The following is a 25,127-nucleotide window of genomic DNA, read 5'->3' as shown; positions in this document are numbered from 1 at the left end:
CCGACTGAACATGAGCCAGCAGTTTGCCCAGGTGGCCAAGAAGGCCAATGGCATCTTGGCTTGGATCAGAAACGGTGTGACCAGCAGGTCCAGGGAGGTTATTCTCCCTCTGGACTCAGCACTGGTGAGACCGCTGCTCGAATCCTGTGTTCAGTTCTGGGCCCCTCACCACAAGAAGGATGTTGAGGCTCTGGAGCGAGTCCAGAGAAGAGCAACAAAGCTGGTGAAGGGGCTGGAGAAGAAGTCTTACGAGGAGTGGCTGAGAGAGCTGGGGTTGTTTAGCCTTGAGAAGAGGAGGCTGAGGGGAGGCCTCATTGCTCTCTATAACTACCTGAAAGGAGATTGTAGAGAGGAGGGTGCTGGCCTCTTCTCCCAAGTGTCAGGGGACAGGATGAGAGGGAATGGCCTCAAGCTCTGCCAGGGGAGGTTCAGGCTGGACATCAGAAAGGAATTTTTCACAGAAAGGGTCATTGGGCACTGGCAGAGGCTGCCCAGGGAGGTGGTTGAGCTACCATCCCTGGAGGTGTTTAAAAGACGGGCAGACGAGGTGCTCAGGGATATGGGTTAGTGCTCGATAGGAATGGTTGGACTCGGTGACCCCACGACTCCCTGTCCCGGCCCGGCAGGACACGCGGCCGCCGCTCCCCGCGTGGCCGGCAGGGGGCGCGCCCCCCGCCCCTCTCCCGGCGGGCCCCGCCCCTCTTTGTTGCGGCGGCCAATGGGCGCGCGGCGGGGGCGGGAGCGCGGTAACGCGGGGCCGGAGCGGGGCGCGCCCCCGGGGCCGGGCGGGCGGGTGCCCGCCACTGCCGAGGGGCCGGGCCCCGCTCCCCGCCCGCATCCGACACGCACACACGCGGTGTCTCCCGAGCGGCGGCGAGCCCGCGGCGTCCCATGGGCGCGGGGCGATGACGGGCGGCAAGGCGGGGGGGCGGTCGCGCAGCGCCCAGCCGCGGGCGGCGGGAGGAGGAGGAGGAGGCAGCGGCGGCGGCTCGGAGGAGGAGGACCAGAGGGACGGCGGGTCGCTCTTCTTGGTGAACAAGAGCGGCTTCCCGATGGACGGGCAGACGTGGGAGCGGATGTGGGGCCACGTGGAGCGGGTGCATCCCGACGGCGGCGCCGTGGCCGCGGCCATCCGGAGCGCCGCCCGCCTTCCGCGGGTAAGGCCGGCGCCCCCCGGGCTCCCCCGCCCCGGTGGGAACACGGAGGCTCCCGCGGAGCCCAACCCGCCTCAGCCTGCGGCCGACGGCGTTTCTGGGCGTCGCGGGGACGGAGGGCGCCGAGGGATGGGCAGGAGGGCGTCGCGCTGCATCCCCGAAAGGTGCGCTCGGCGTCCCCGAAAGTGACAGGGGACAGGACGAGAGGGAATGGCCTCAAGCTCCGCCAGGAGAGGTTTAGGCTGGACATTAGGAAAAAATTCTTCACAGAAAGGGTCATTGGGCACTGGAACAGGCTGCCCAGGGAGGTGGTTGAGTCACCTTCCCTGGAGGTGTTTAAGGCACGGGTGGACGAGGTGCTAAGGGGAATGGTTTAGTGTTTGATACGAATGGTTGGACTCGATGATCCGATGGGTCTCTTCCAACCTGGTGATTCTATGATTCTATGAAAGGTGCTCTCGGCATCCCGGAAAGGTGCGCCCGGCGTCCCCGAAGATGCTGTCGGGCCCCGCGGCTGCTAGGGGAGAGCTGGAGCGTCTGCTGTTTGGAAATGGGGTACGGGGGCGGGAGGGATGCTCAGGAACTGGACTTGGTGTCTTCAGAAACAAGTAGGAAGAAAATTGCTTCTTTTTTTTTTTTTTTTTTATCCTGGGGAGGAAAAAGAGGAAAACGATCATGAAAAGAAATCTTCAGGAGCTGAATGAAGCGCTTTGTGCACACTTTACTTAGCTCTTTGGAACGTGGGCAGTTCCTGAAACACAGCCTTACTCCTGAAGTGTAATAAGGGATTTAAAACCCAGACATTTCGTTTCCAGTACATGGAAAGATTCCAAACGCTTTTGTCTTGTATGTTCCTCAGTACAGGCTGCAAATAGCTTTGCCTGACCCAACTCTTTTCTTTTTCCTCCAGCCAGCAAATAAAATGTTGTCTGCTGATGTTCCAAGGCTTCTCACGTCTGTGCTGCGTTACTGATCACATCTCTTTAACGTGGTCAGCTTTAGCAGGCTTGGAGCTTCATTAGCTCCTCCCACCAAGCAGCATTAATTGGACCTGACCGCTGAACTCAGTGTAGATTTGTACCCCTCTGTACGCTGGGTGGGCTGGCGTTGTCCCAGTCCTGTTTGTCAGTGATATGTGTGCTTGTTCTTCATGTAGGGTAGAAAGGAAAAATTCTGTGCATGGAGAAGTTGGAAGTATATTGAGTAGGGCCATCTTGCACAGGTGCTTGTCAAGTAAGATGCAAACTGAAAGGACCTTTTTTCTCTCTTTTGTGATATTTAGTTCACTGTGAGTGAAAAAGGGGCGATCTATGTTGTCTGTGTTCCCTTGATTCCTTCATGCTGGCACCAGCCTTTGTTTGGATGGGGAAGGAGATTCAGGTAAAGAATAATCTGGTTTTGCTGGGTTTGTTTGCAGTTTCCTGATGTGGTTCATTCCATTCTTGCACAAGTGCTTGAGCTACAAATGAAGGGGCAAGGAGAGGGCAGAATTTCTCATTTCAGTAGCCTGAGAGACCTGCTAGTGGCTCCAATGTGCTGGCATGCTGTTTGCCAGAGTACTCTGGTGAGTGTTACCCGTGGCTTCTTCCTTGGTGTTGAAGCACGAGGCTGAGTCTGTGAGGTGTGTGCTGAAGCTGGGTAGGAGGAAAAAGTGTTTTGAAATCTGCTTAGAAAAATAATTTGCTGTTAGTTACTAGTTGCTGATCGGCGGAGGGTGCTGTAGAAGAGTTGCATTGTGTTCCTCCAGTGCTGTCCAATAGCAAACACCTCGTCACAGTGAGGGGTTCTTCAAAGGCAGAAGGTCTTGGCGTCTCCTGTGACCAATTAGCTCTTGCTGGCTAAGCCTGGGACCTCTGGGGTCAGAGGGTAGTTTGAGGGCCACCTCGTCCTTACTATGGCCAACACAGCTTAGGTGGACAAAAAAGAGTACGAGCCGGTGTGTTTGCCACAAAGTGGTGGTGGGTTGCTGAAGCTGTGATGGTAATTTCTGGGTCAACGTAGGAATGTGAATGGAGAGTTGTTCCTGGAGTAGTGGTACAGCTTTTGTAAGTAGCTTGTGCTGCTGAGTATGTGGAACCCTGCAAAAGACCAGGTAGTGCTGGTCTGGAGTGACGAAAGCAACTTGTGTCTGTGAGAATATAGCTTGTAATCCACTTGAGTTGGTAGAGGTTGAATGAGCAGTGTGTGCAACTACTCCATTTTTGCATCTGATCTGTGCTTAATCCCTAGTGATGGGAGAGAGTTTTCATCCCCTTCCCAAGAAGCTCCACTTGATTGCTCTAATCGTCTTGGTATTAGCCTCAGCAATCATACACACAGGACAGTAAGTAGCTTCTTACTGTATTGGTGAGGTTGTCCTTACTGAAATAAACACAAGCTGCAGGGCTGCTGGGAGGAAGAGTCCTCACAAAAAGCCAGCTTGTCTGCAAGGGGGGCAGTTTTGGAACCAGAGGGGTCCCTTGGTTGCACCCCTCACCTCTGACTTTTGGCTTGAGCTATGGGAAAGGTATGGGCTCCTGGTTTGGAAGGGCTGTGCATTTTTTTAAATGGCCTGTGGTCTTGGAGATACTTGCAGATCTTAAGGAATTAAACCTCTGACTGGCTTTGAGGGCTCTAGTCTGCCAGCTTCACCCACACTGAGTAACAGGGTACTTGCAGGGTGAGCTAGCAGAATTTCTCATTAGATGAGGCACAGTGGAGTTGTGCAAGATGAGTTTCTCAAAGGATGTCTGCAGAGAACTAGGCCTGCAGAGTTTACAGCCACATGATGACAATCTACAGCTCTGCCACAAGGTCTTGCACTGCAGAGGCTCTGCTGTGTCTGGAGCTGCTTGTGCTTGGAAATGTTGATACTCAATCAAGGCCTTTTCATCTGCCTGGTCTCTGAATTTCACTCACTTTATAAATTCATGGTCTGTAATGCTGTGTCTGCGTTTCTTCTCGGCAGCTCTGGCATCCCACCGCAAAGCCTTGCGGACTCCTGGCTGCTGCACTGGGATATGCACTGGTAGCTGAAGGGCTGCAGCCTCAACTGCAACAACGCTGTGCTTTCCTCCCCTTGTGGTGTGGTGCAGCCCTGGCTTCTGCTTTGTGCTGGCTGGGTGCCCAGGATCAGTGCTTGCAGCCGGGGCAAGAATCTGAGGAGGAAAAATGGGTTTTGTTTGGAGGAAGTGGGAGCGGTGGATGGCTCCTTTGCTGGCTGGTGGCACGATAACGTCTTTAATGTAGTGTGTCTTTAATAGACAGGTGATGGGATATTTGTCAGCCATTGGGAAAGCCCTGGTTCTCTTTACCTGAATGCGCCGTGGTGGCCGACACTATTGTCCTCCACCTTGGAGACAGGGAAGCACCTTGCCTGAAGGTCCAAACCTGACCCTCATGGCGAGGGTGGCAGCTGTGGGTTACAGCAAGGGCTGCATCCTTCTGCACTGGTGGGATCTCTATAGGGTGCGGTCCTGTCCCACAGCTGGATGAGGGCAGGGACATGAATACTATCTCCCCAGCAATTCTGCAGCCTCTTGTTGGCTGGGACTCCGACTGCCTTGGCACATGTATGTGCGATGTGAGCACCTGGAGGTTTTTTTGTATTTGAAGCAAAGGAGCATTTATATCAGAGCAGGAATGACTACTCCTAGAAGGATTTGCCTTGATTTCCTCTTTCAGCTGCTTGTTACTCCTGAAAATCAAGCCCTGTCTGGTGTGTTGAGTACCGGGCTTCCTCATTGTCAAGAAGGATGGGTGAATAATTCATTCAGACCAAAGGAGTTGGGGGCGGAAGGAACTTGTGAAACTGAAAAATCGCCTCTAATGAAAAGGATAGGTGTGGAAATTGTGATTAAGAGGCGTTAATGAACCTCATTCGTAACTCCTACGTGTTCAGAGAGAAAAAACCTGTGTGCATGGCTGTCTTCTGTGTGGTGCTGGGAACAGTGGCAGCATGCTGAAGGCCTGGCCATCTGTTTCTTTGCTGCTTAAAATAGGTTTCTGTGCTGGTAACGTAGGAGTCTCTATTTTGTCTTTTTTTTTCCCCTATTTACTATTTGACTGTAGTAACTAGCTGCGTGTAGTAAATGTGTTTTAGTCAGCTTGGGACTTGGTGCTCGCTGTCTGAAAGAAGACACACAATCCCTGCGTTTTAATGGGAGTAGAAGCCGGAGAGGAAAGTATGTGTTGCAGAGACAGCCTTCTACTGCCTGAACTTGCTTTTCTTATCTGTAATCCCTGACCTGAAGTGTATTTAGGACAGCAATATCTCACTTTATGGTCCTCAAACTATTGTAACAATATCTTGAGCCTGCAGACACCGCGCACTTCCCTTTGTGCCTTGTGTCACAGCTGCCCAACTTGCTGGTTCCTGAATTTGAGTCTGCATTAATATCTAAATAACCTGTTCACTGTTTGTGAGAGTTGTACTAACTTCTTTTAGACATTCTGCCCGCTTTACTGTCTGCTGACCCTGTCTTTTGCAGTCTTGCCGCTAAAATAAGGGAACTTGGGACAAGACCCTGCCCCTTTCCTGTATGGTTACAGGCTCAGGAGCTGTGTAGCTTTGGGGATTAAATATAGATTGAGGGCCCGGCTTCTTAAAGTTCTTAGGCACAAGCAGATGTCTTATGGGATTTTGGAAGAATCCCATTATGGTGCCAATCTATATCTTTAAGTGTCTTAATATCATTAGGTATCTGGGTCCCAGGTGGTCTTCTAGGTACCATGTGCTCCCTGCCCAGCTAGTGTGCCGCTGTCGCATGGCAGGTGGGGAATTATGCAGCCTGAGATCCCCGTCTCCTTTTATCTTTCTCGCATGGTAGAGGAACCCAAAAATGACTTCTCATGGAAGGTATGACAGCAGAGCCAGTGCTGGGACTTGGCTCATTCAAACTGCTGTGTGCTAGAAGGGAAAAATGGGAAGTGTTTGCCTTTGGCATGGACTGCCTGCCCACATAGGGTGGTGTTTGGAGGATGGCAGTGGCTGGGATGAACATCCTGCCATGGCGTGGCCTGCTCTGGTCTCTCCATACCGGCAGGGATGGGGCTGGTTCCAGTGCACAGGCATCTGCCATTGTCAGTGGGATGACTTTGCCCAGTGCTTGAGTTCACGTGAGATTCGAGCCATCTGTGCTGCCACATTGTGTTGCACTAAGGACATGCCGTTGCCCAAGTAAATCACTTATCTCCTCTGCAGGGAGCTGTAACTGTCTAACCTCTTTATCTTTTTTTTTGTGTCCAGCCTTCAGTGCCACCGGTGCCAAACTACAAGCTCTCTATGTCAGTCCCAGAATGGCTCCAGGCAATACAGACCTACATGAAGATGCTGCAGTATCCTTCTCCAACGTATGGTCTCCAGAGAGAAGGCTGTCTTGTGCCTGGAATGAATTAACAGGGGCTTTACCAAAGCACTAGCTGGTTTCAAGGGCTTGGGATTACTCAGGGTTGAAAGGACACTTCTAAGGATTTGTGATAGCACCTGCAGCACTGAGCTTGTCACAGCAATCCTCTGGGAGATGTGATTAACTTTAAATGATACTGAAGAATTTAACTGAAGTGACGTTGGTGGGAGTAGAAGTGCTTATTTTGCAGTTGATTTATGAGGATATTATGACTGGATTGTGATGCCTGCAGAAATAATATGGTGTAAGTGATTAAGGGGGAACCGGTGTTGTGGCAAACCCTTTCTCTCTCTGCCCTGGCAGCCCCTGTGGGCTCCCTGAGGACTGCCTATGTGCTCAGCTTGCAGGAGGTGCTTGTCATTGGAGTGGTGGGCACAAGCAACTGCCCTGACTCTGAGGTAGGTAGGTTTGCCTGTGCCACAGGAGCTGAGCGAAGGAATTCCCCCTTGCAGATGCCCCACCTTGCTCAGGAGGCTCATCAGAGATGTGCGCATCTATCCAACCTTCCTGTTGCTGCCCCATGCCTAATACCTGGCTGTTTCTGTTGCTGAAAGATAATGTCAGAGGAGATGGTTGCTGGCCCAGATGCTGTTCTCTCTGTTTTCCTTTTTTCTGAATTCTCCCTTTTGGCGTGTGTGTGTGTGCGCGCGCAAGTAGTGGGGATGAGGAAGGAATGTAAAGTCCTGGTAAGGATTAAGAAAGGATATGGGCGGCAGCTGGAATAGCATCCAAAAATAGCAAGCGCATTTAGCCTGCAGGGGACCAGTGGTTGGGATCAAGGCAGCAGCGGGGGCTGAAGTTGCAGCAGCTGCTGTGGGGAGGGAGGCTGGGGCCAGCCTGCTTGGAGTGGGGGGTGGCACATTTCTCTTCCACGTATCGGACACTTGGACAAGTTGAGAGGCTCACTGCTCGGTGGAGTTATGTGCCAGACAGAAGACCATGTCACAAAGAGCTCCAAAAGTTATATTCTTTTTTTTTTTTTTTTTTTGCCTTAGCAGTCTTGAAATTCTGTACTCCGCTATGTAGGAGGAGCGGGACTTAGGCATGGGGTTTGGATCTCTGTTCAGAAAAGCTTCAGTGTGAGCTGAGGAACAGGGCCTGGGCTTCCTTTGTTGGTTAAAAGGCTATATGCTTTGTTCAGAGCACTCTGAAAGGGCCTCATGAATTAGGTTTTGAAGGCAGGAGGGAAGCAAAGCCTTGTTTCCAGAGAACTCTGATCTTTAATTGAAGTCAGTTCAGAGCATCCTGGTGTGAGCTGGAGTTTTTATTTAGACCATGGTTATACAGCCAGCAGCAGTGCTATGTATACCTCACAAGGTACCCTTCGCCTCCATGGGGTCACCCGTTTCTGCCCTGGTATCAATACCACTGTTTTGCTGGTGTGAATATTCTTGTGGTCGTTTTGGGAACTAGGCTGCAGAACGGTCTCAACTGGAAAAATAATCTAGCAAAAGTAAGTGGATAGTGTGATTTATTTTTTTTGTAATTTTTGTTGTTATTGGTTTGTTGTTTTAACTGGACATATCACTTTCCTGATCTGATTTACTGCATTACTGCTTGAACAACTATGTTAAAGCAGCAGGCAAGAGGCTACTTTTGGCGATGCTGCTGCTGCATGGTAGCTTGCGCCTCTAGACAGCTGGTGCTGAGTCTTGGTTGATGGGTGACCGTCAGATGGCTTCTTTTGTGATGAACTTTTCTCTGATGTTCGCAGTGTTAACTAATATTCTTGAGTTGCACTTAACTGTTTGTTTCCATTGCAAATGCATTGCATTTTTAAAGGGTTATTTATATTTCCTAGATGTAAATGGGTGCGTGTGCTGTGCTTTTGGTTCACAGGTCAAACTCACAAAGGGAATAAGTTCTTTCAAACCATGAATGATGTTGAATGGTTTGGTTAGACTATAAGAGTTTTCTCTTGCCCAGATGGGAGACTTTTTTTCAAACTTGTAACCTCATAGTGGGACCTAGAGGAAAGTTGAATTCATAACCCTCAAATGCTAAATTTGAGTGTTAATCTCTGCTGAGAATCCATGGCTTTTACTGCTCATTTCATGTTTCAAAAGGAAATCAGAAGAGAAATTCACCCTTTGAATTCACCCTTATTTTATTGTCTGGTTGTTCAAGTTACTTTCCTTTAACAGGCAAAATTCAGATACAATCACACGGGAACACAATTCTTCGAGATTAGAAAAAGCAGACCTCTAAGTGGGTAAGTGTCTCCTAAAATGGTCTAGTGCGCTTGTCCCATCTGATCATCTTGGGCATTCAAACACTGTAGCACCATGGCACTGGAGGGCTGTCTCCTCTGTGCCATAGCTCCTCTGGCAGGGCCAAAGCTGTGTATGTTGCTGCCTTTGCAAGGAGAGTCCCAACTTGTTGCCAAGTGGCAAAAGGACCTATCAAGAGCCAATGAGTGGAAGGGCTGGTTTTGCTCAGCAGCCACGTGGCTGCAGGCCAAAGCTGAATGCACAAGGTTGGGAAAACTCTCAGTTCTCACTTGTTAGTGTTGGGCTGGGAGAGCTGGGCTGCTTTTTTGGAAAATATGTAAGTCCTGATATTCTGGTTGTGCAGTAGTGCCCTTACCTGGTGGTAGGAGGAGGTCAACTGTGAAGACACTGCAGGAATTTTGAGGTCATCGTGGGTGCAGTCCTTTTCCCTGGAGGATCACAATGAACTGCTTAAGTCATGGCCTCGCTACTCCCATTGCCACTTATCTTGCCATTCCTTCCAAGTGGCGGACTTTTCTGCTGATTGGCAATAACTTTGTGCAGGAAGCCTTGTAACAGAGACTTAGGATCCCTTGCATGTAAGAGCTGCCTCATACTTAAGACAGCTCTTTAACAGGACCCGTTGCCACTTAACAGGTTAAGGTGGAAAGTAACGTTGACAATGTTATTCTTTTATTTTAGGATGAAATTTAGAAAAGCAGAATATAATTAGTCCTGTAGACTGGCCTGTCTCTAGCTCTCCCCAGCTGTATGTCATTAATCTAATGGTCTGTCACTGTAAATTCCAGTTACCATTCCAGCTCTGTGCTTCAGGTTTTCATGTTGCTTACAGCAGTCTTTCCCACTTCCTTTTTCTGTGTAATGTTCACAGCACCAATGGAACTAGTTTAGAAGAAGTCTTGTGCCTTGAAAGATAGATGGGTTTATGGAAGCTTAAAGCAATTTTCATGCTGGTAACTCATTTTTCAATTTGCCCTATTACTTTTTTCGAAGGAGGCGGAGTGTGAAAATGAGTTGTGTGGAGCACTCATCACTTGAAAGGTTGGCATCCTTCTGGGCTGGATGAAAGCCTGGTTTACGAAGATGGTACTCTTTCCTGGAAGGGAACTGACATAGTGCTAACAGCTAGAGATGCGCCCATGGCTTGGATCATCTCCTAAGTGTCCCTAAGAATCCTAAGCCATTTCCTCTATTTACATGCCTTAGTGTTTGCTTGGGGACTCATGTCAGACTTTTTTCCTTGTCCTGTCGCTGTTAGGACTTCTGTAATTTAGTATGTGGTGGCAGGACTTCTGCAGAGTTAAGGAGGTTGCCTGTGCAAATAGTCCAGCCCCTTGGGACAGCTGCTGCCAGCTTTCCAGGCACAGTTGCCCACACCTAGTGTACGTTGGGCTTGCACAGTGTTAAATCCCAAGACTTGTGTTGATTTGCTCTTTTAACTGATGGACCAGAGTCCTAGGAGTAGGGGAATTGTTAGGAGCACACTTAGCTGCCCAGATCCTGTTGTACTGTGGTGGCACTCAAGCGCTTGCCCTTTCTTGATTTTTCCAAATTTGAGAAGGGGAGTAATGTATTGATTGCCTGTAATGTTGAAGTGTCCCTCAAGGCTTTCCTTTCCTTCATCTGGGGTGTGTGGCTGTTTGTACTAGCTAAGGGTATCTTCTCTTGCTTCCAGGCTCGTTTTCATGTGAGCTCAAGAATCACCCACAGCTGAAGTTTTTTCCTGGGAGGTGTGTTTTGCTTTGTAAGAAACATGCTTCTAGCATAGAATCATAGAATCATAGAATAACGAGGTTGGAAGAGACCCACCGGATCATCGAGTCCAACCATTCCTATCAAACACTAAACCATGCCCCTTAGCACCTCGTCCACCTATGCCTTAAACACCTCGAGGGAAGGTGACTCAACCACCTCCCTGGGCAGCCTGTTCCAGTGCCCAATGACCCTTTCTGTGGAAAATTTTTTCCTAATGTCCAGCCTAAACCTCCCCTGGCGGAGCTTGAGGCCGTTCCCTCTTGTCCTGTCCCCTGTCACTTGGGAGAAGAGGCCAGCACACTCCTCTCTACAACCTCCTTTCAGGTAGTTGTAGAGAGCAATGAGGTCTCCCCTCAGCCTCCTCTTCTCCAGGCTAAACACCCCCAGCTCTCTCAGCCACTCCTCATAAGGCCTGTTCTCCAGCCCCCTCACCAGCTTTGTTGCTCTTCTCTGGACTCGCTCCAAAGCCTCAACATCCTTCTTGTGGTGAGGCGCCCAGAACTGAACACAGGATTCGAGCAGCGGTCTCACCAGTGCTGAGTACAGAGGGAGAATAACCTCCCTGGACCTGCTGGTCACGCCGTTTCTGATCCAAGCCAAGATGCCATTGGCCTTCTTGGCCACCTGGGCACACTGCTGGCTCATATTCAGTCGGCTGTCAACCAACACCCCAGGTCCCTCTCCTCCAGGCAGCTTTCTAGACAGACTTCTCCTAGTCTGTAGCACTGCACAGGGTTGTTGTGCCCCAGGTGTAGGACCCGGCATTTGGCCTTGTTAAACCTCATGCCATTGGACTCAGCCCAGCAGTCCAGCCTGTTCAGATCCCTTTGCAGAGCCTCCCTACCCTCCAGCAGATCAACACTTCCACCCAGCTTAGTGTCGTCTGCAAACTTGCTAAGGGTGCACTCGATGCCTTCATCCAGGTCATTGATAAAGACATTGAACAGGGCTGGACCCAGCACTGAGCCCTGGGGAACCCCACTTGTCACTGGCATGGCAACAACAGGCATCTTGTGCTGAGGCGGCAAACGCCAGTCTGAGCGAATTCCTGTGGTGTGAAAGGCCTCGCTTGCTAAAAGACACAGTTTGTATTTGTAGTTTGATCGGGCAAGATGCTGAGCACCTCTGATTGCCACCAGCTCTTGGAAGTTGAGGCTGTTCCCAGAGCTGTGGTTTGTTGATATTAAACATATTGCTTATTTCATAATATGAAAGCTCAAAGCTAATGAAAGTATTATGAGATCTTGGCAGCCTCTTCAAGAGAGCAGTGGCTGGACACAAAGAAGCTGAGCGCTAGATGGAAATTGAATATTCATAAATTCATGTGGAAGTGTCCTAAAGCAGCTGGGGCATATTAATGAGTTTTTCTGTTATGGAGGGAGGACTAGATATTATAGAGATTTACTGTCAGCATCGATGTGATGCATGAGAAAATAGAAACGCCTACCTGTGCTTAGGAAGAAGCATAAATTATCTATAGGAATTCATAGTATTAAGAGAGACAGGCTTGCTGTAATCCAGGATTTACAATATCTCTTAAGAAAAAGCCATTGTTTAGCTCAACTTGCTTCTAGACTGCTAGACACGCTGTGGATTTGTCTAGACTACAGATATCACTTTTGAAAGTGTTAGATTTCTGTTAGTGTAACTGCGTGAGTTGGGGTGGTAGAGATGTGATCCTGCAAACTATGGATTGTATTCCTGTAGCACTGGCAAGCTGTCTGAAAATGCATCTCACCTTGCCTGGGTTTGCTGTACTTGCACAAAACCTAGGTTTACAGGTGTAGCTACATCCACCATAGGAATGCTTTGCTAGTAGAGTATACAGATATCCTCACCTGGGGTGATATTCTTAACGTAGGCTTTGTCACATACCCTTTAGTGCTAGCAGCTGAAGAGCACTCTATGGAGTTCAGCTTTATTGATCGTGATATGAGTGTAATTTGTCCGTGCACACAATACAAGTATTTAAGACATCAATAGGGCTTGTTTTTCTTTTCCCATATAGGATTATGCTGGCAAAACCTATGTTACAGGTCTTGTTGTTACAGATAGTCTGATTAAAAAAAATGGTGCCTTTATAACTGGAATAGCCGTTCTTTAAAACTTCCAAGCTTACACCTTGTAAGAGCTTCAGAAAAATATATGTAGTTCTGGATGTCTAGTAATATCTCTTAACTGTAACTTCAGTGTCAACCAACTTCTGTTATTGGCTTTACAAATAGCAATAAGCTCTCTGGAAGCTTCTGTTCGAGGATGCAGGCATGAGCCACAATGAGGAACAAATATCTTTGTCCTCTGTAGTGTTTCTGGAGAGGTTGTAGGTAGGTGTGGTATTGTGCTCCAGTTAAGTGGCTGCTGATCAGTGGGACCTATGACTGAAGCAAAAACTGTTGTTTGGGTACGTTCTGGGGGCTTTGAGAAATTACAGCTCAGAAGCTGCTCTGTAATGATGGAAAGACATTCAGTGACTGCAGATGTAACGGGTAATCAGTTGCAGTGAAAGACAGTGATAGAAGCAGTCACACGGGAACGATGAAGCCAAATAATAGCAAAGAGAAGGGTGTGGAAAATAATACTGTTTTAACACACCATGTTATTAAGGAACCTTGATGGAGCTGTAAAGAAAAATGTGTTCATACCATTTCCAGACAATAGACTACAAAAGGCATTTGAACATCTGCTTCTTTCTCGCACAAAGGGAGAATGTAACAGATATGGTGCTATGTTCAGCATGTGCTAGAAGTGCATTTGCCACTGAAACAAACTGGTTTTGAGAAGATTCACGGGAGCAGTAGCTGCACTGCTGTTTTATCTCCTTTTACTCCTTTTGATGCGTTTCAATCTTTCTTGTCTTCATTGGCAAGAATATAACCTTAGAAAAACTCAGGAGAGGGAGATTTTATGGACGGCCTGGGGAAGGAGAACTTTGTGGGAAATATGCTGGGGGATCACGTTAATACAGATTTCATTAAAGTCTGTAGGAGCCTTTGTGGCAAAGGTAATGGGCAAGCTCTCCTCCTAAGCACGGTCATTTCTGAAGTGACTCCAGTGTGATGGGTGTTAGCTGATGAGATCCTCTAGTTTGGGCATGCTGCAATGTTTAAAGCTTTTTCTAACCTTTGTATGAAATCGGGTGCCCTAGAGAAAAATCTGGCAGCAAAAGGAATTTGTGTTCCCGCCACCTCACCCCCCCTGCCACAAGATAACTATAGTCCCTGCAGTTTTAAAGAAAGCACTGAAAAATGCAAACCAATCTCCTCTGTGGGCCTTCTCTTAGTGCAGAAAGCAAGGGAGACAATCTAGGTGGTTTCAGTGAAAACATTGAAAGAAATTTGAGTCAATTTAGAAAGGAATATCACCATCTGCCAAGGACTAGATCTCAAGGGAGGAGTGAGGAGCGTGAAGCCTATTTGTTAGAGGCAGAAATGTTCACTGTGGTCTGGAATAGAGATCTGCCTGTCAGATTTTAGAGTGGTGTAAGTGCCACAAAGAGGGAAGCTGCATGATGCTTATTTTTGACTGTAGCAGCCTACCCCAAGTTACTGGAAGAGATGGGCTGCCCCTGTGCTCTCTGTTGCTTGTGGAGAGGGTGACTTTGGGCTAGTTCCCAGCTAACTGTGATTTGAGATGGAGAAGTACTGCTTTAGAGCATTGTGTATGTGGAGTTTGTTCAGGTAACTGTGAAGATTTAAAGAAAAACCTGGAAGCAAACCCTGCTTGCTTAGGGGATCAAAATGCTTGATGCTGTTTTTTAATTCTTGCTCCCCCTCCTTAAATTTTAATTCACAATTTTAATAGTGCAACCTTTCTGGTCACAATCAATATCTGAGGCAGCATGGTAAGAATTCCAGAATGAAAGCAAATAAGGAGAGGAGAAGTCAAAGAGCATCCATGCTCTCTTAGAGAACTGACAACAACATCTAAACCATCAATACTACTGTTAGAAGGTATGGGGAGAAGGACTGCTCTTATTGGAAACAGGAAGGCAGATACCAGCCTTTGCAAAAAAACAAAAGGAAAATATAAATTTAAATAGTTCCTATACTTCTGTGCAGTTTCAGGGAAAAATTCTAAGGCAAATAATCAAGTGTCTAGAACATAACAAGGTGGTAAGTGATAGGCAACATTAATTTAGTTTGGCATGGTTTGTTTATGATAATTTCCTGCTGAGACTGTAAGAGCTTTTATCAGTCAGGGAGAAGTTGTGGCTGTGGTAATTCTTTGCTTTGGTATGGCTTTTGGCAGCTTCCAGATAAGGTAGAGACTTATAGTCTAAATGAAACTATTTCAACAGAAGGACCCAACCTGCTGAAAAGCAGTATTTAGAAAATGGTACTTAACCAATAGCTTGTGCTTACCTAGCAGTGTTCATCAGTTGAGGTGTGCAATCTCTGTCCCAGGTCGATGTTTCTTCATTAACGCTACAGGTAAGAGTAATTGTTTGTTAATAGATGTGCTTTGTGGTCCAGACTAGACAAGACTTTCAAAATGTAGTTGGGATTCAGAGCGATATCAAAGGATAAAAAAGAGCTGGGCTGGAATGAAGAGGTATTATATAAGCAAATACAGAGAAAAGATTTGGAAATAGCCAGCTGTGGCAATACACAGTGCAGAATGAAAGGCTAGTGTTGCACAAATGGATGATCTTAAAAAAACGCTGGGTTGGTAGCAAAAATATACTGAAAGTTGGATTTGGAAGGAAATTGATTTGTATGTATTGGTGTTTTGGTGTGGTGGGCTCAGCTGAAGGATCATGAAGTGTGAGTCAGTTGAAGAGAATCTAGAAGGAAAGCAACAAACATTGCCAAAGGTCTAGAAAACATGACTTAAGGGAAGACTTGGGGCAAGAGGAAGTGGAGAATTAGAAAAGAAAATAAAAGGATCTGTGTCTGCTTCCTCATGTTTACAGAGGAGAGGGTAGATTAGAGCCTATTGTGTATACAGATTTTGGTTGCAAAAGGAGAGATAATAAATGGTCTCCGTGCCTACTGTGGAGAGCAGAAATATCTTCTTAAATTGCAAAAAAAGGAGAGTTTTAGTTTAAACACAGGGGACCTCCTTAGATGGAAGGTTAAGTATAGGATAGATTAACTGTTGGGTACCTGAGCCTTTGAGAACCCAGTTAAAAGTAGCTTGGAAAATTATCTGTAAGGGGTGATTTAGATATGGCTTATGCCACCTTGGGCAGAGCAGTGGCTTGGGGATTCTCCAAAGGCTTTGCTTCCAACAGAAATGCAGAGTTTAAGGCCATGCTTCGTCTTAAGCTTGTTAAAAGCAGAAGGACTCTCTCAGTGGTTATAGAACTGGCTCATCTTCATAAACCCTGTGGTCTGTGTTGCAAACACAGAGGAAAAAGCAAACTGTTTGCAGAGTGTTCTTCAGGACTCTAGGATGAGTGTGTGTGAGGAGCACACAACCTGCTCTGTTGTGTGCGTGTGGACACCTGATCATTGATGACACTTCTTGACCAGCGTGCCCCTTGCACAGATCCTCATCACTGTCATGGTCTGGAGGCTGTGGTTGTTACTGAGTTACCTGGTCCAGGGTGGCCACTAAGCACTGCAGCTCCTGGACCCAGGTTGTTTGAGCAGGAGGTGGGATAGGAGGGCTTCCTGAGGTCCCTTCTGAGCCCAGCTCATCATAAGTGCAGCTGTCCCTTCTGAGGCTGTGCACTAGCAGACAGTGTGTTTCTAAGAAAGCAAAATGCCTTTCCTGTTTGATTCAAATCTATCTGAGTAACTAACATATAGCATCCCGGAGAGCTGTGCTTAAGAATCAGCCACGTATGTGGCTTGCAAATAGAGTGCATGTTAAGTACAACTTAGTATTTAAGTAGTTAGTGTTGCTGCCACAGATAAGTCAGGAGTAATTTGACTGCTCATTTAGGCCAATTACTTTTAGGACTTCCTTCCTGGCTGTGGAGTCATTAATGTTCTCTCCATGTCGACAACACCTTGAAGTCCTGACAGCAATGAGGTTATAAAAGCAGGTGCTAGGAGGTCTGATGCTGCATGTGGTGACAAGGCAGCTGCAGTGCAATTACTGTTTTCCTGCTGTCAGTGGGGTCAGTCTAGATGTGGACCTAAGGAGGAGATGCTGGCTCTGTCCCTCAGACAGCGTTAAGCAAGTGAATACCACACTGAATGGCTTGAAGCTGAATAGCTTTGCAACTTGAGCTTTTTCTTGCCTCTGATACACAGTCATAATCAGCTGTGACCTTCCCACCCCTGGGGAATTAGAAGAAATTTGGTGGATTGTCTTGTTCGTGGGTACCTCCCATGCATCATCAGTGTTTTAATACTTCTCCAGATGGAGAGTGGGCTTTGCAGCAGCTACTGCTGCAATTGGCACTGAGGAGCCACTGTGGGGGATGAAGAGGCCCTATTGTGTGCCCTCGCCAGGGCTGCTCGCTTCTTCCAGCAGTGGGATTTGTGTGGCTGATTGTAAGCATGTAGGAGGGAGGCAGGCTAACTCTTAATTTGTCTTCTGTGCTGTAGGCAAAGTGTTAGGGGTGGTTGTTTACAAATGAAAAGATAATTTCTAGCTTGGATAAATGGGAAACAGAATGGCTGTGACAGACTGTAATAACAGTGGAAGCTGTATTGCCATTTGCAAGGCAAGGTTTAAAATGCATGAGGTGGGTGAATTGGAAAGTGGCAAGAACATACTCTACTGGTTTCAGTTGCATATTTTCATTATCTTCTCCAATACAAATATTTTTGTCATTTAATACAGTCTTTTCTTAGAGTAGGGATGTGTTTATAAAGCTCTTCTTAAGGAAAGGATATGGTTAGAGAAGATTTCAAAATAGAAGTCATCCTTTGGTTTGGTTTTTAGTTTTGTTTTTTTTTAGTGTATCATTAAATATGACCCTTCTGACTTTTTTTTTTTAATATATATACTTCCAGTATTTTTTTTTAACTCTCCAGGTTTTCAGGATGTGCTTGTGGAAGGGGATAGGATACCTAGTTGGTTGATAGCACAGTGCCCGTCTGTCACAACAGCTTTCTCAGCTGAGCTGACATTAGGTTGCCTGTTTCATCAGTGTTGTTCCTGTCAGATAACTCTACTTCAGAGATTAGAGTCCAGACTACAACTAAACTTTCTGCGCTTGCAAGACCCTGGGCATGCATGGTTTCCTACACTCCTGCAGTAAATCCAGTGGTTTTTCCCACTTTCCCAGGCAACAGGAGGTAGGGGAGCAAAAGCAAGATGATAGCTCAGCTTGCAGCGGTGTTAAGTGTCTGTGTTGGTAGAGCTTTGTGTGGAGCGGGCTTTGGTAAAAGGTATTAAATTCTTGTCTGCACCTATAACTATAGGCTCACAAAGGCGTTTGTAGCTTTCAGGGGACCATCGTGTAGCCATCTTCTCTCCCCTGTTTTTTTCCAGAGGAGAGCCAGGGTTATTTTGAAAATAAGTTAAACTTCTTCCTTCTGTGGGATCTTGCAGGACTACCAGCTCATGCAGCTCTACAGGACTTTGTGTTAGTCTGAAGGGATGCTCATAGAGTTGCTGGAGTGTCAGAGGACTGCATTCTTCGAACCCATCTTTAGAGGCTGGAAGGCACTGGGATGCCAAACACCTCCCCTTCCCAACTCAGTCCAGAAGTCAGCAGGGCTCTGGCAAGTCACTGAAGAAGAGAATCAAGCTCTCCAGTGCTTGCTGAGATAAGAATCAGAAGCACCTGGCTCTGTACCTACAAGAGGACCCTTTGATTCCTGTCAAATGCTCCAACTGAAAGATGCGAAAATCTTTTTGTTTCTGTCCTAGGTTGATGGAGACAGCAAAAGAAATGACCAGGGAGTCCTTACCTATCAAATGCCTTGAAGCAGTTATCCTGGGGATGTATCCTTTCACATGCCTGTGGTATTTTTTTGGTGTTTGAGATGGTCACAGCCTAAGGTGAGTGCCAGCAGTTTGGGTAACTGTGGTGGTATTGATCAACAAGTTGCTGAGTTGCCTAGGCTTGTTAGTAGGAGCTTGGGTGCCGTGTTCCCAGTTCACAAGTGTCACGTTCCGGCCGTGTTGACTTTACATCCTGCCCTGGTAATCTGCGTAAGGTCAAGATCTGACCCGAAGTGCCCAGATAAGTGCCTGTCTACACAATCCCTGTTTTCTTTCTTAGTATTTCCCTGCCAGTTATTGTCAGAGCTTAATAACACCTGAGGAATGCAAGTTCTGTCCTGTGCTTGTCTATTGTTTACATGGCAAGGTCATGCTAGATTTTGTGTCTAGGCCTACAACTGTGCTTTGTGGGGAAACATATGTATCATAGTTAAACATTTAAGCTTTACCTTAACATAATGCTTGCCTGTCAGGGAGTGTCGTGATAGGATGAGGGCTAACAGGTTTAGGATGAAAGAGGGTAGATTTAGGTTAGATGTTGAGAAGAAATTTTTTAGTATGCAGGTGGTGAACCACTGGCACAGGTTGCCCAGGGAAGTTGTGGATGTTCTGTCCCTGGAGGTTAGGCCAGGTTGTATAAGGCTTTGAGCAACCTGATCTGGTGGAAGGTGACCCTGAGCGTGGCAAGGGGGTTGGAACTGGATGATCTTCAATGTCCCTTCCAGCCCAACCCATTCTATGATTTTATGATTGATTCCTATTCAGTCTTAGGAAAAAGACCCCAAGAATATTTTCATTTAGAGACTGACTTGCCTTATGTCACTCTTGTGCTGTCACTGATAAATAAACCTGCATCATCCTAAAACCCTAGAGGAGGGCAAGGCAGGGTTACAGGAATAATTGTGTACTGATTACGTCTTACCACCACTGATCAAGTTTGATTTAAAACAAAACAAAAACCCAACCCAAAATAAACCCCCGAAGCAAACCAGCTTCTGGTATCTCTCTGCAGCATTTCGCTTACTGCTGCTGCCCCCTCTCGTAGGAGAAGCATCTGGCAGAGCCTGGCAGGTAGTGCCCGGTGTTGGTTCATGAGAAGAGCTGGTTGCTGTAGGGTGGGGACGTGGGCTGAGCAATTGTCATGTATGTTGACTGGGTGCTGAATGTGGTCCCCTCCGTGCTAGGAGGTCTGTGGTGTACACTGAGTGCTGCTCACAACTCCCCATGTGCCAGGGAGAGGGCTTCAGGGCTGAGTCTGAAAGGTGGCTATGGCTGACGGAGCTTCTGCAGCAAATGCTGGCAGGGACTGCATGCAGCTAGAGGGATAGGAATCCTGGGGGCTTGATATCACTGAGAGACTCAAAATGGTGCTTTCAGAGAACCAGAAATCACATAATTGGGTCTGTTGTGCTTGCTTTTATGTCAGGGTTTTGTCCCAAACTACGTGGGGATCAAAGGATCGGGGGAGTAATCTCCAGGTGGAGTTGATGCTGCTCTGTGTCAGTGTGGGTTCTAGCACTGTATTTCTACTGTTGAACAGATTATTCCAGATACTACACAAACAGAGGGCAATTAGTTTTGTACAGATGACACAGTATTGGTGCTCATCTGGAAGTTTTGACCATTTTGTTTTCATTTGGAAAGAGGATTTTCCTGCTTGCCTCAAACCTGACTTCTGTTATTTTTCTTTTGAGTAGTGGTGGAAGCAAAATATTTAAAAGCTCTGTTTTGTACTATTTCGTGTCACCTGAAGTTTCTTTGGACTTTTAAGATTTGAATCAGTCTTTCTAGATTGATCTAGATGCTACTTAAAAAAAAAAAAGTTATGGAAAACTTTGGATTTTTAAATTGAGATTCCCTTGTGACTTCTACTTGCTGTCTTGGAAGTCTCCTGTGTAAGAACAGAGCCTGTCTGCTGGAGTGGTGGTCCAGTAACAGATGCTTTAGGTTTTGTATTGCACAGATTCTTTAAATATTTTGCTGGAGTGGATGGGTGTCTGAATATGTGTGCTTTGAAAGTGGCAAATATGAAGTCTGTCTGTGCAGAGCCTCATGTGGCTATGCTGTTGGTTTTTGGGAGGCATCTCTGTAACAGCATATGGAGAGTTTTGCTGATTTTTCTTAGCCACGAGATGTTGATCTTCAGCATTGCCTTTTCGGTGCAGGCATGGTGAGGCCAGCAGCTGTGACTTGCTTTCCAAGGTCAGGCTGTTATCAGAAGAGAGATGTGCTTAGCCTCTTCTGACTGTCAAACTAATGTCTTCACATATGCGTGAGCTGAGCATCCCTCAATGTGTGCGTTAACCTCCGGTTCCCTTCTCTGTCTCTGGAAATAAGGTACTATTTGTAATTTGTGTGCTGGGAGGCTTTGCCGTGTTGCTTGGATACCAAAAAGAGCACAGCCCACTACAGCGGACCCTCAGCATGAGCCTTCATTCAAAGGCTGACTCGTGCAGATCAGCTTAGCAAGATGTCATTTTAATTGAGCTGCTTGCTGGCTTGTGCAATTACCTTTTATTATTCAACTTCTTCTAAAACGCTTCTGTAATCCCTCTTGGTGTAGAATTATGTTTTGCATAATTGCTTTCGCACCAGATCTAGAAGTGTTTTTATAGGGCAATGAGTTAAAATACTCAGCTACACTGTCTGCACACACCAAGGGAGCAGCTGCTGTGAGGTGACTGAAAGCTCCTACAGATCTTCCAATATTATTTTGTATCAATCTGTACAGCTCTTCTCTGTGTAGTTGTCTGAACTGGCTTGTGTCTCTCTGCTGACGTGGTCTGCTTCTCAGTGCCTAACAAGAGACATTCCTCCTGCTGTCTTCCCAGCGCATTTCTCAGTTCAGTTGTAAATCAGGTGAGTAGTGGTGTGCTCAGCCCATTAAAAAGTGCCAAGGGAATTTCGTCTGTGCTGTATTCACTTTTAATAAGGAGAGCAAAATATCAGAAGGGGAAGAGGAAGCAGCACGATGCATCCATCCTCAGGGAGTCTCGCAGAGCCTGTCTGCATTGGGCGAATGTAACTCACTGTTGCCTTCAGTATGCCTCTCCCAGTTCACAGGAGGTAACAGTCAGATCCGTGCAGTGTACTAAACCTCCCACTCTCCAATAATATAATTAAACAAAGAAGAGGAGAGCAGAAGTGCCTCAGGAGGGAGAAATTATTTAATAGCTTCTGCACTATGCCTTCTGTGCATTTAATCAGTGGATGACGTTTATCACTGCTGGAGATGCAGGCCCACCCTCCTTCTCCTGCCTAGCAGGTGCATCCCTGAGCTAGGAGCAAGTGTGTTCAGTAAGAGGGAGAGTTTCTTACTGCAGTTATTGTAGGATATCGATGTCCCCACAGTGCCCATCTTTGCCTCCTGCATGTTTGTCCACAGCTCAACCCACTCACTAACTGAAATATGGGCAAGGAGAGAGTCCTGCTTAACATTTACAACCCCTCTGGTAGCCAGAAAGAGCTGGGAGCGAGCTTTTAATCACTTCCATTATCACAGTCTAATCTTAAGCTAATCACCTCAGAGTGCAGCTTGGCGCTGGAGAATAGGTGCCTCAAAATGAGTGATGCCAGCCTGGCAGTCAGAATCATAGAATGGTTTGAGTTGGAAGAGGCCTTAAAGACCATCTAGTTCCAATCCCCTGCCATGGACAGGGACGTGTCCCATTAGATCAGGCTGCCCAAGGCACCATCCAACCTGGCACTGAACTCCTACGGGGATGGGGCAGCCACAGTTTCCCTGGGCAGCCTGTGCCAGTGCCTCACCACCCTCACTGTGAAGAATTTCTTCCTAATGTGTAATCTAAATCTCCCCCTCTCCAATTTATAGCTATTATGTCCTGCTTTGGAAGGCTGAACCAGCTGCTTGAGCTGTTCCTTCATGGGCACTGGAGCTGTTGGAAGAACGTGGGGTCTCTGTGCAGATGGTATCCAGATGTGGGCTCAGTAGCACTCTGCCTTGCAATAAGCAGTCCCAAACGCGAGATCGCTGCACTACTGGAGCCTGTGGGAAATGCCATCTGACTCCAGGCTATGGTTGGAAACTTCTCCATGTATTTACTGCTGGTGGTGGGAGGCCTTCTGGTATTGTGAGCAGTTGCTTGGTTGCTCAGAAAAACAGCTCTTCTTTGTTTGCTGAAGCCTTATCTGACAGTTTTGAAGCATGAGTTTTATTTTCCTCCCTTTCCTCACTCTGAGCTAGCGGCTTCAGCATTGCTAGCATAAATAAAGCTGCCTCCTCACTCCTCTCAGCCTGCTGTCGTCCCCTCTGGCTTGCTTGTGGCCTGTGGCACAGCCTGCTGCTGTGGCTCATGGTGCCTGCTCATGCTTCCACAGCCCTTGTGAGCAGCAGGAGACGAGGAGACCAGATACCCTGTGGCTTTCTGTGCTCACCTTGACCAGACTTCAGCAAAAAACACCCTTGCTAGTCTTGAAGACAAGAAATGCTGTAATGTCATCACATCTGAGTTAAATAAGGGAGAATTTCAAACTAATAAATAACATTGATTAGCACAGGTGGTGCAATGGGCACTCTTTTTCTCTAGGTCAGGTTCATCCAGCTTTCTCTTTTTTTCCTCTCATCTGCAAGGCAGAGGGAGACTCATAGTGGAGACGCCAGAAGGTGTCAGACATGATGCTGCGTCTTCTTGCAGCTGGAGGAGAAGCGCTTGTGAGTCTGGTCACTGGGACAGATGGGTGCTTAGACCTGCTTGGACATCAACATCGGCAGGCTGGTCTGGTCAAGCAATTGATGCTGTCACTTGCCTCTGAAACCTGAGAATGCCTGGGTTCATTTCAAGTGCAACAGGCTCTGCAAGGCCTTACTGCACTGACTTACAGAATCATAGAATCACCAGGTTGGAAAAGACCCTACCAGATCATCGAGTCCAACCATTCCTATCAAACACTAAACCATGCCCCTCAGCACCTCGTCCACCTGTCCCTTAATCACCTCCAGGAAAGGTGACTCAACCACCTCCCTGGACAGCCTGTTCCAGTGCCCAATAACCCTTTCCATGAAAAATTTTTTCCTAATGTTCAGCCTAAACCTCCCCTGGCGGAGCTTGAGGCCATTCCCTCTTGTCTTGTCCCCTGTCACTTGGGAGAAGAGGCCAGTACCCTCCTTTCTACAACTTCCTTTCAGGTAGTTGTAGAGAGCAATGAGGTCTCCACTCAGCCCTCTCTTCTCCAGGCTAAACAACTCCAGCTCTCTCAGCTGTTCGTCATAAGGCCTGTTCTCCAGCCCCCTCGCCAGCTTTATTCTTCTAGGGCTCTGAGAAGGAGGATCTCCCTGTGTCCCTTGCCCCTGGGGGTCTCTGTGGCTCTGGGTGCCCATTGTTGCTGCAGGGCTGGCACTTCACTCGCCTGCAACTGCTGCAACCCTTGCATAGTTGCTGCCTGTCAGCTTGGCAAAGGCACCACTTTTGGGGTTTTTTTCCCCCTCCAGCTAAACTGCTCCTGAGGCCAGTTTAGATGCAGGTAGGCTGAGTGTCCCCTTGCCTCATGCTCAGCTGGCTGCTGTTCCTAGTGGTGGGAAAACTACTGGGGGCAAGTAAGCCAAGTTCACATAGCTGTGGGGAGCCAGCTGCTGTCTGGAGCTGCATGCTGGCATGGGAGATCCCTGGAGGTGTTCAAGGCCAGGTTGGATGGGGCCTTGGGCAGCCTGATCTAATGGGATATGTCCCTGACCGTGGCAGGGGGGTTGGAACTGCATGATCTTTAAGGTCCTTTCCAACCCAAACCATTCTATGATTCTATGATCTGGCCCTTCCTCCAGTCTGCAAGCAGCACTGGTGTGCTCAAGAGAGCCAGCTTGCTAGTGGAGCCATACTGGTTTACCCCAGTGGCCTGTCAACCCCCCAAAGCATGTTGTATGCTTTGGGCCCAATTCTTCTCTCACTGCTTTGACCCAAGCCTCTCAGTTTCAAAATCAACCAGGAGGGGCGTGAGAGCAGAATTCATCAGTTGCTTAATGCACACAACCCCGCCTATCAGGCATTAGTGTCTCTGTGTGGTGGAAGAAGTTGAAGGAATTGTTGAAGGTCTAGTGTGAGGCTACAGAAGAGCTGAGAGTCAGGTTGGAAGGGGTTTGAGAATCAGAGGGATGGAAACATTGCTGTGAAACCCTGGTGGAGCTGTTCTTGTGCACTGTCCTTGTGCATTTCCTGTGTGTGAGGGAAGAGATGGACACACAGAAGGTTAGTGTCCCTCTTGTGTTTTTCTGCTGCTGCGATTTACATGAAGACCTGAGAATGAGAAGCCACTGAGCTTTCGTAATGGCTGCTTTTGCCCTCTCCTGCTCTGCGCTGCTTCTATATTGTGGCACGTAATTTACTCCCTGACTCTCCATCCTGCAGTTACAGTCCCAGCTCGAAAGTGTGATTACAGCTGCGGCATTGCTGTGTCATTGCCTTTTGTTTGCCACAATACAGCTCTCCTTGGGCAGAGCAGAAAGGAACAGAAATAATAATGGTGCATGGATGGAGGGGAAGATCTGATGTGCCTTTCCAGCCTGTTTGCTGTGTATTTCATCTCGAGGGGGGACTTCCATTAAGTAGTCACTCAGCAGAAGCAATCTGTACCTAAAGGTTAATTTCCGCAGCAGTTGTTGCTGGGTTATTTGATAGTGGGTCATTTCCATCCTTAAAAGAGCCTTTTACTCCTACCTAGTATTTAATGAGATTAAATTGCAACTTCTCCGAGACCTCGTGGCAGAAGTGTGTATGTGTGGCAGGTGGCCACCAAAGCTT

General features: G+C 47.5%; 1 protein-coding gene across 1 annotated transcript in view; it reads left to right on the top strand.

The window, feature by feature from the left end:
* The first annotated feature begins 835 nt into the window (after positions 1 to 835).
* The window catches only part of VASH2 (vasohibin 2), a 37,837-nt gene continuing 13,545 nt past the window's right edge, over positions 836 to 25,127 (top strand). Inside the window, exons 1-4 of the mRNA XM_069852817.1 lie at positions 836 to 1,157; positions 6,382 to 6,470; positions 8,697 to 8,753; positions 18,301 to 18,375. Coding sequence (XP_069708918.1) covers positions 906 to 1,157; positions 6,382 to 6,470; positions 8,697 to 8,753; positions 18,301 to 18,375 — 473 coding nt within the window. The 5' untranslated portion in view covers positions 836 to 905. The remainder of the gene's footprint in view (positions 1,158 to 6,381; positions 6,471 to 8,696; positions 8,754 to 18,300; positions 18,376 to 25,127) is intronic.

The sequence above is a fragment of the Phaenicophaeus curvirostris genome, chromosome 2 (assembly GCF_032191515.1).
Source record: "Phaenicophaeus curvirostris isolate KB17595 chromosome 2, BPBGC_Pcur_1.0, whole genome shotgun sequence".
Classification (NCBI taxonomy): Eukaryota; Metazoa; Chordata; class Aves; order Cuculiformes; family Cuculidae; genus Phaenicophaeus; species Phaenicophaeus curvirostris.
Note: the sequence above shows the minus strand (reverse complement) of the source record. Positions and strands in the feature narration are given on the sequence as shown.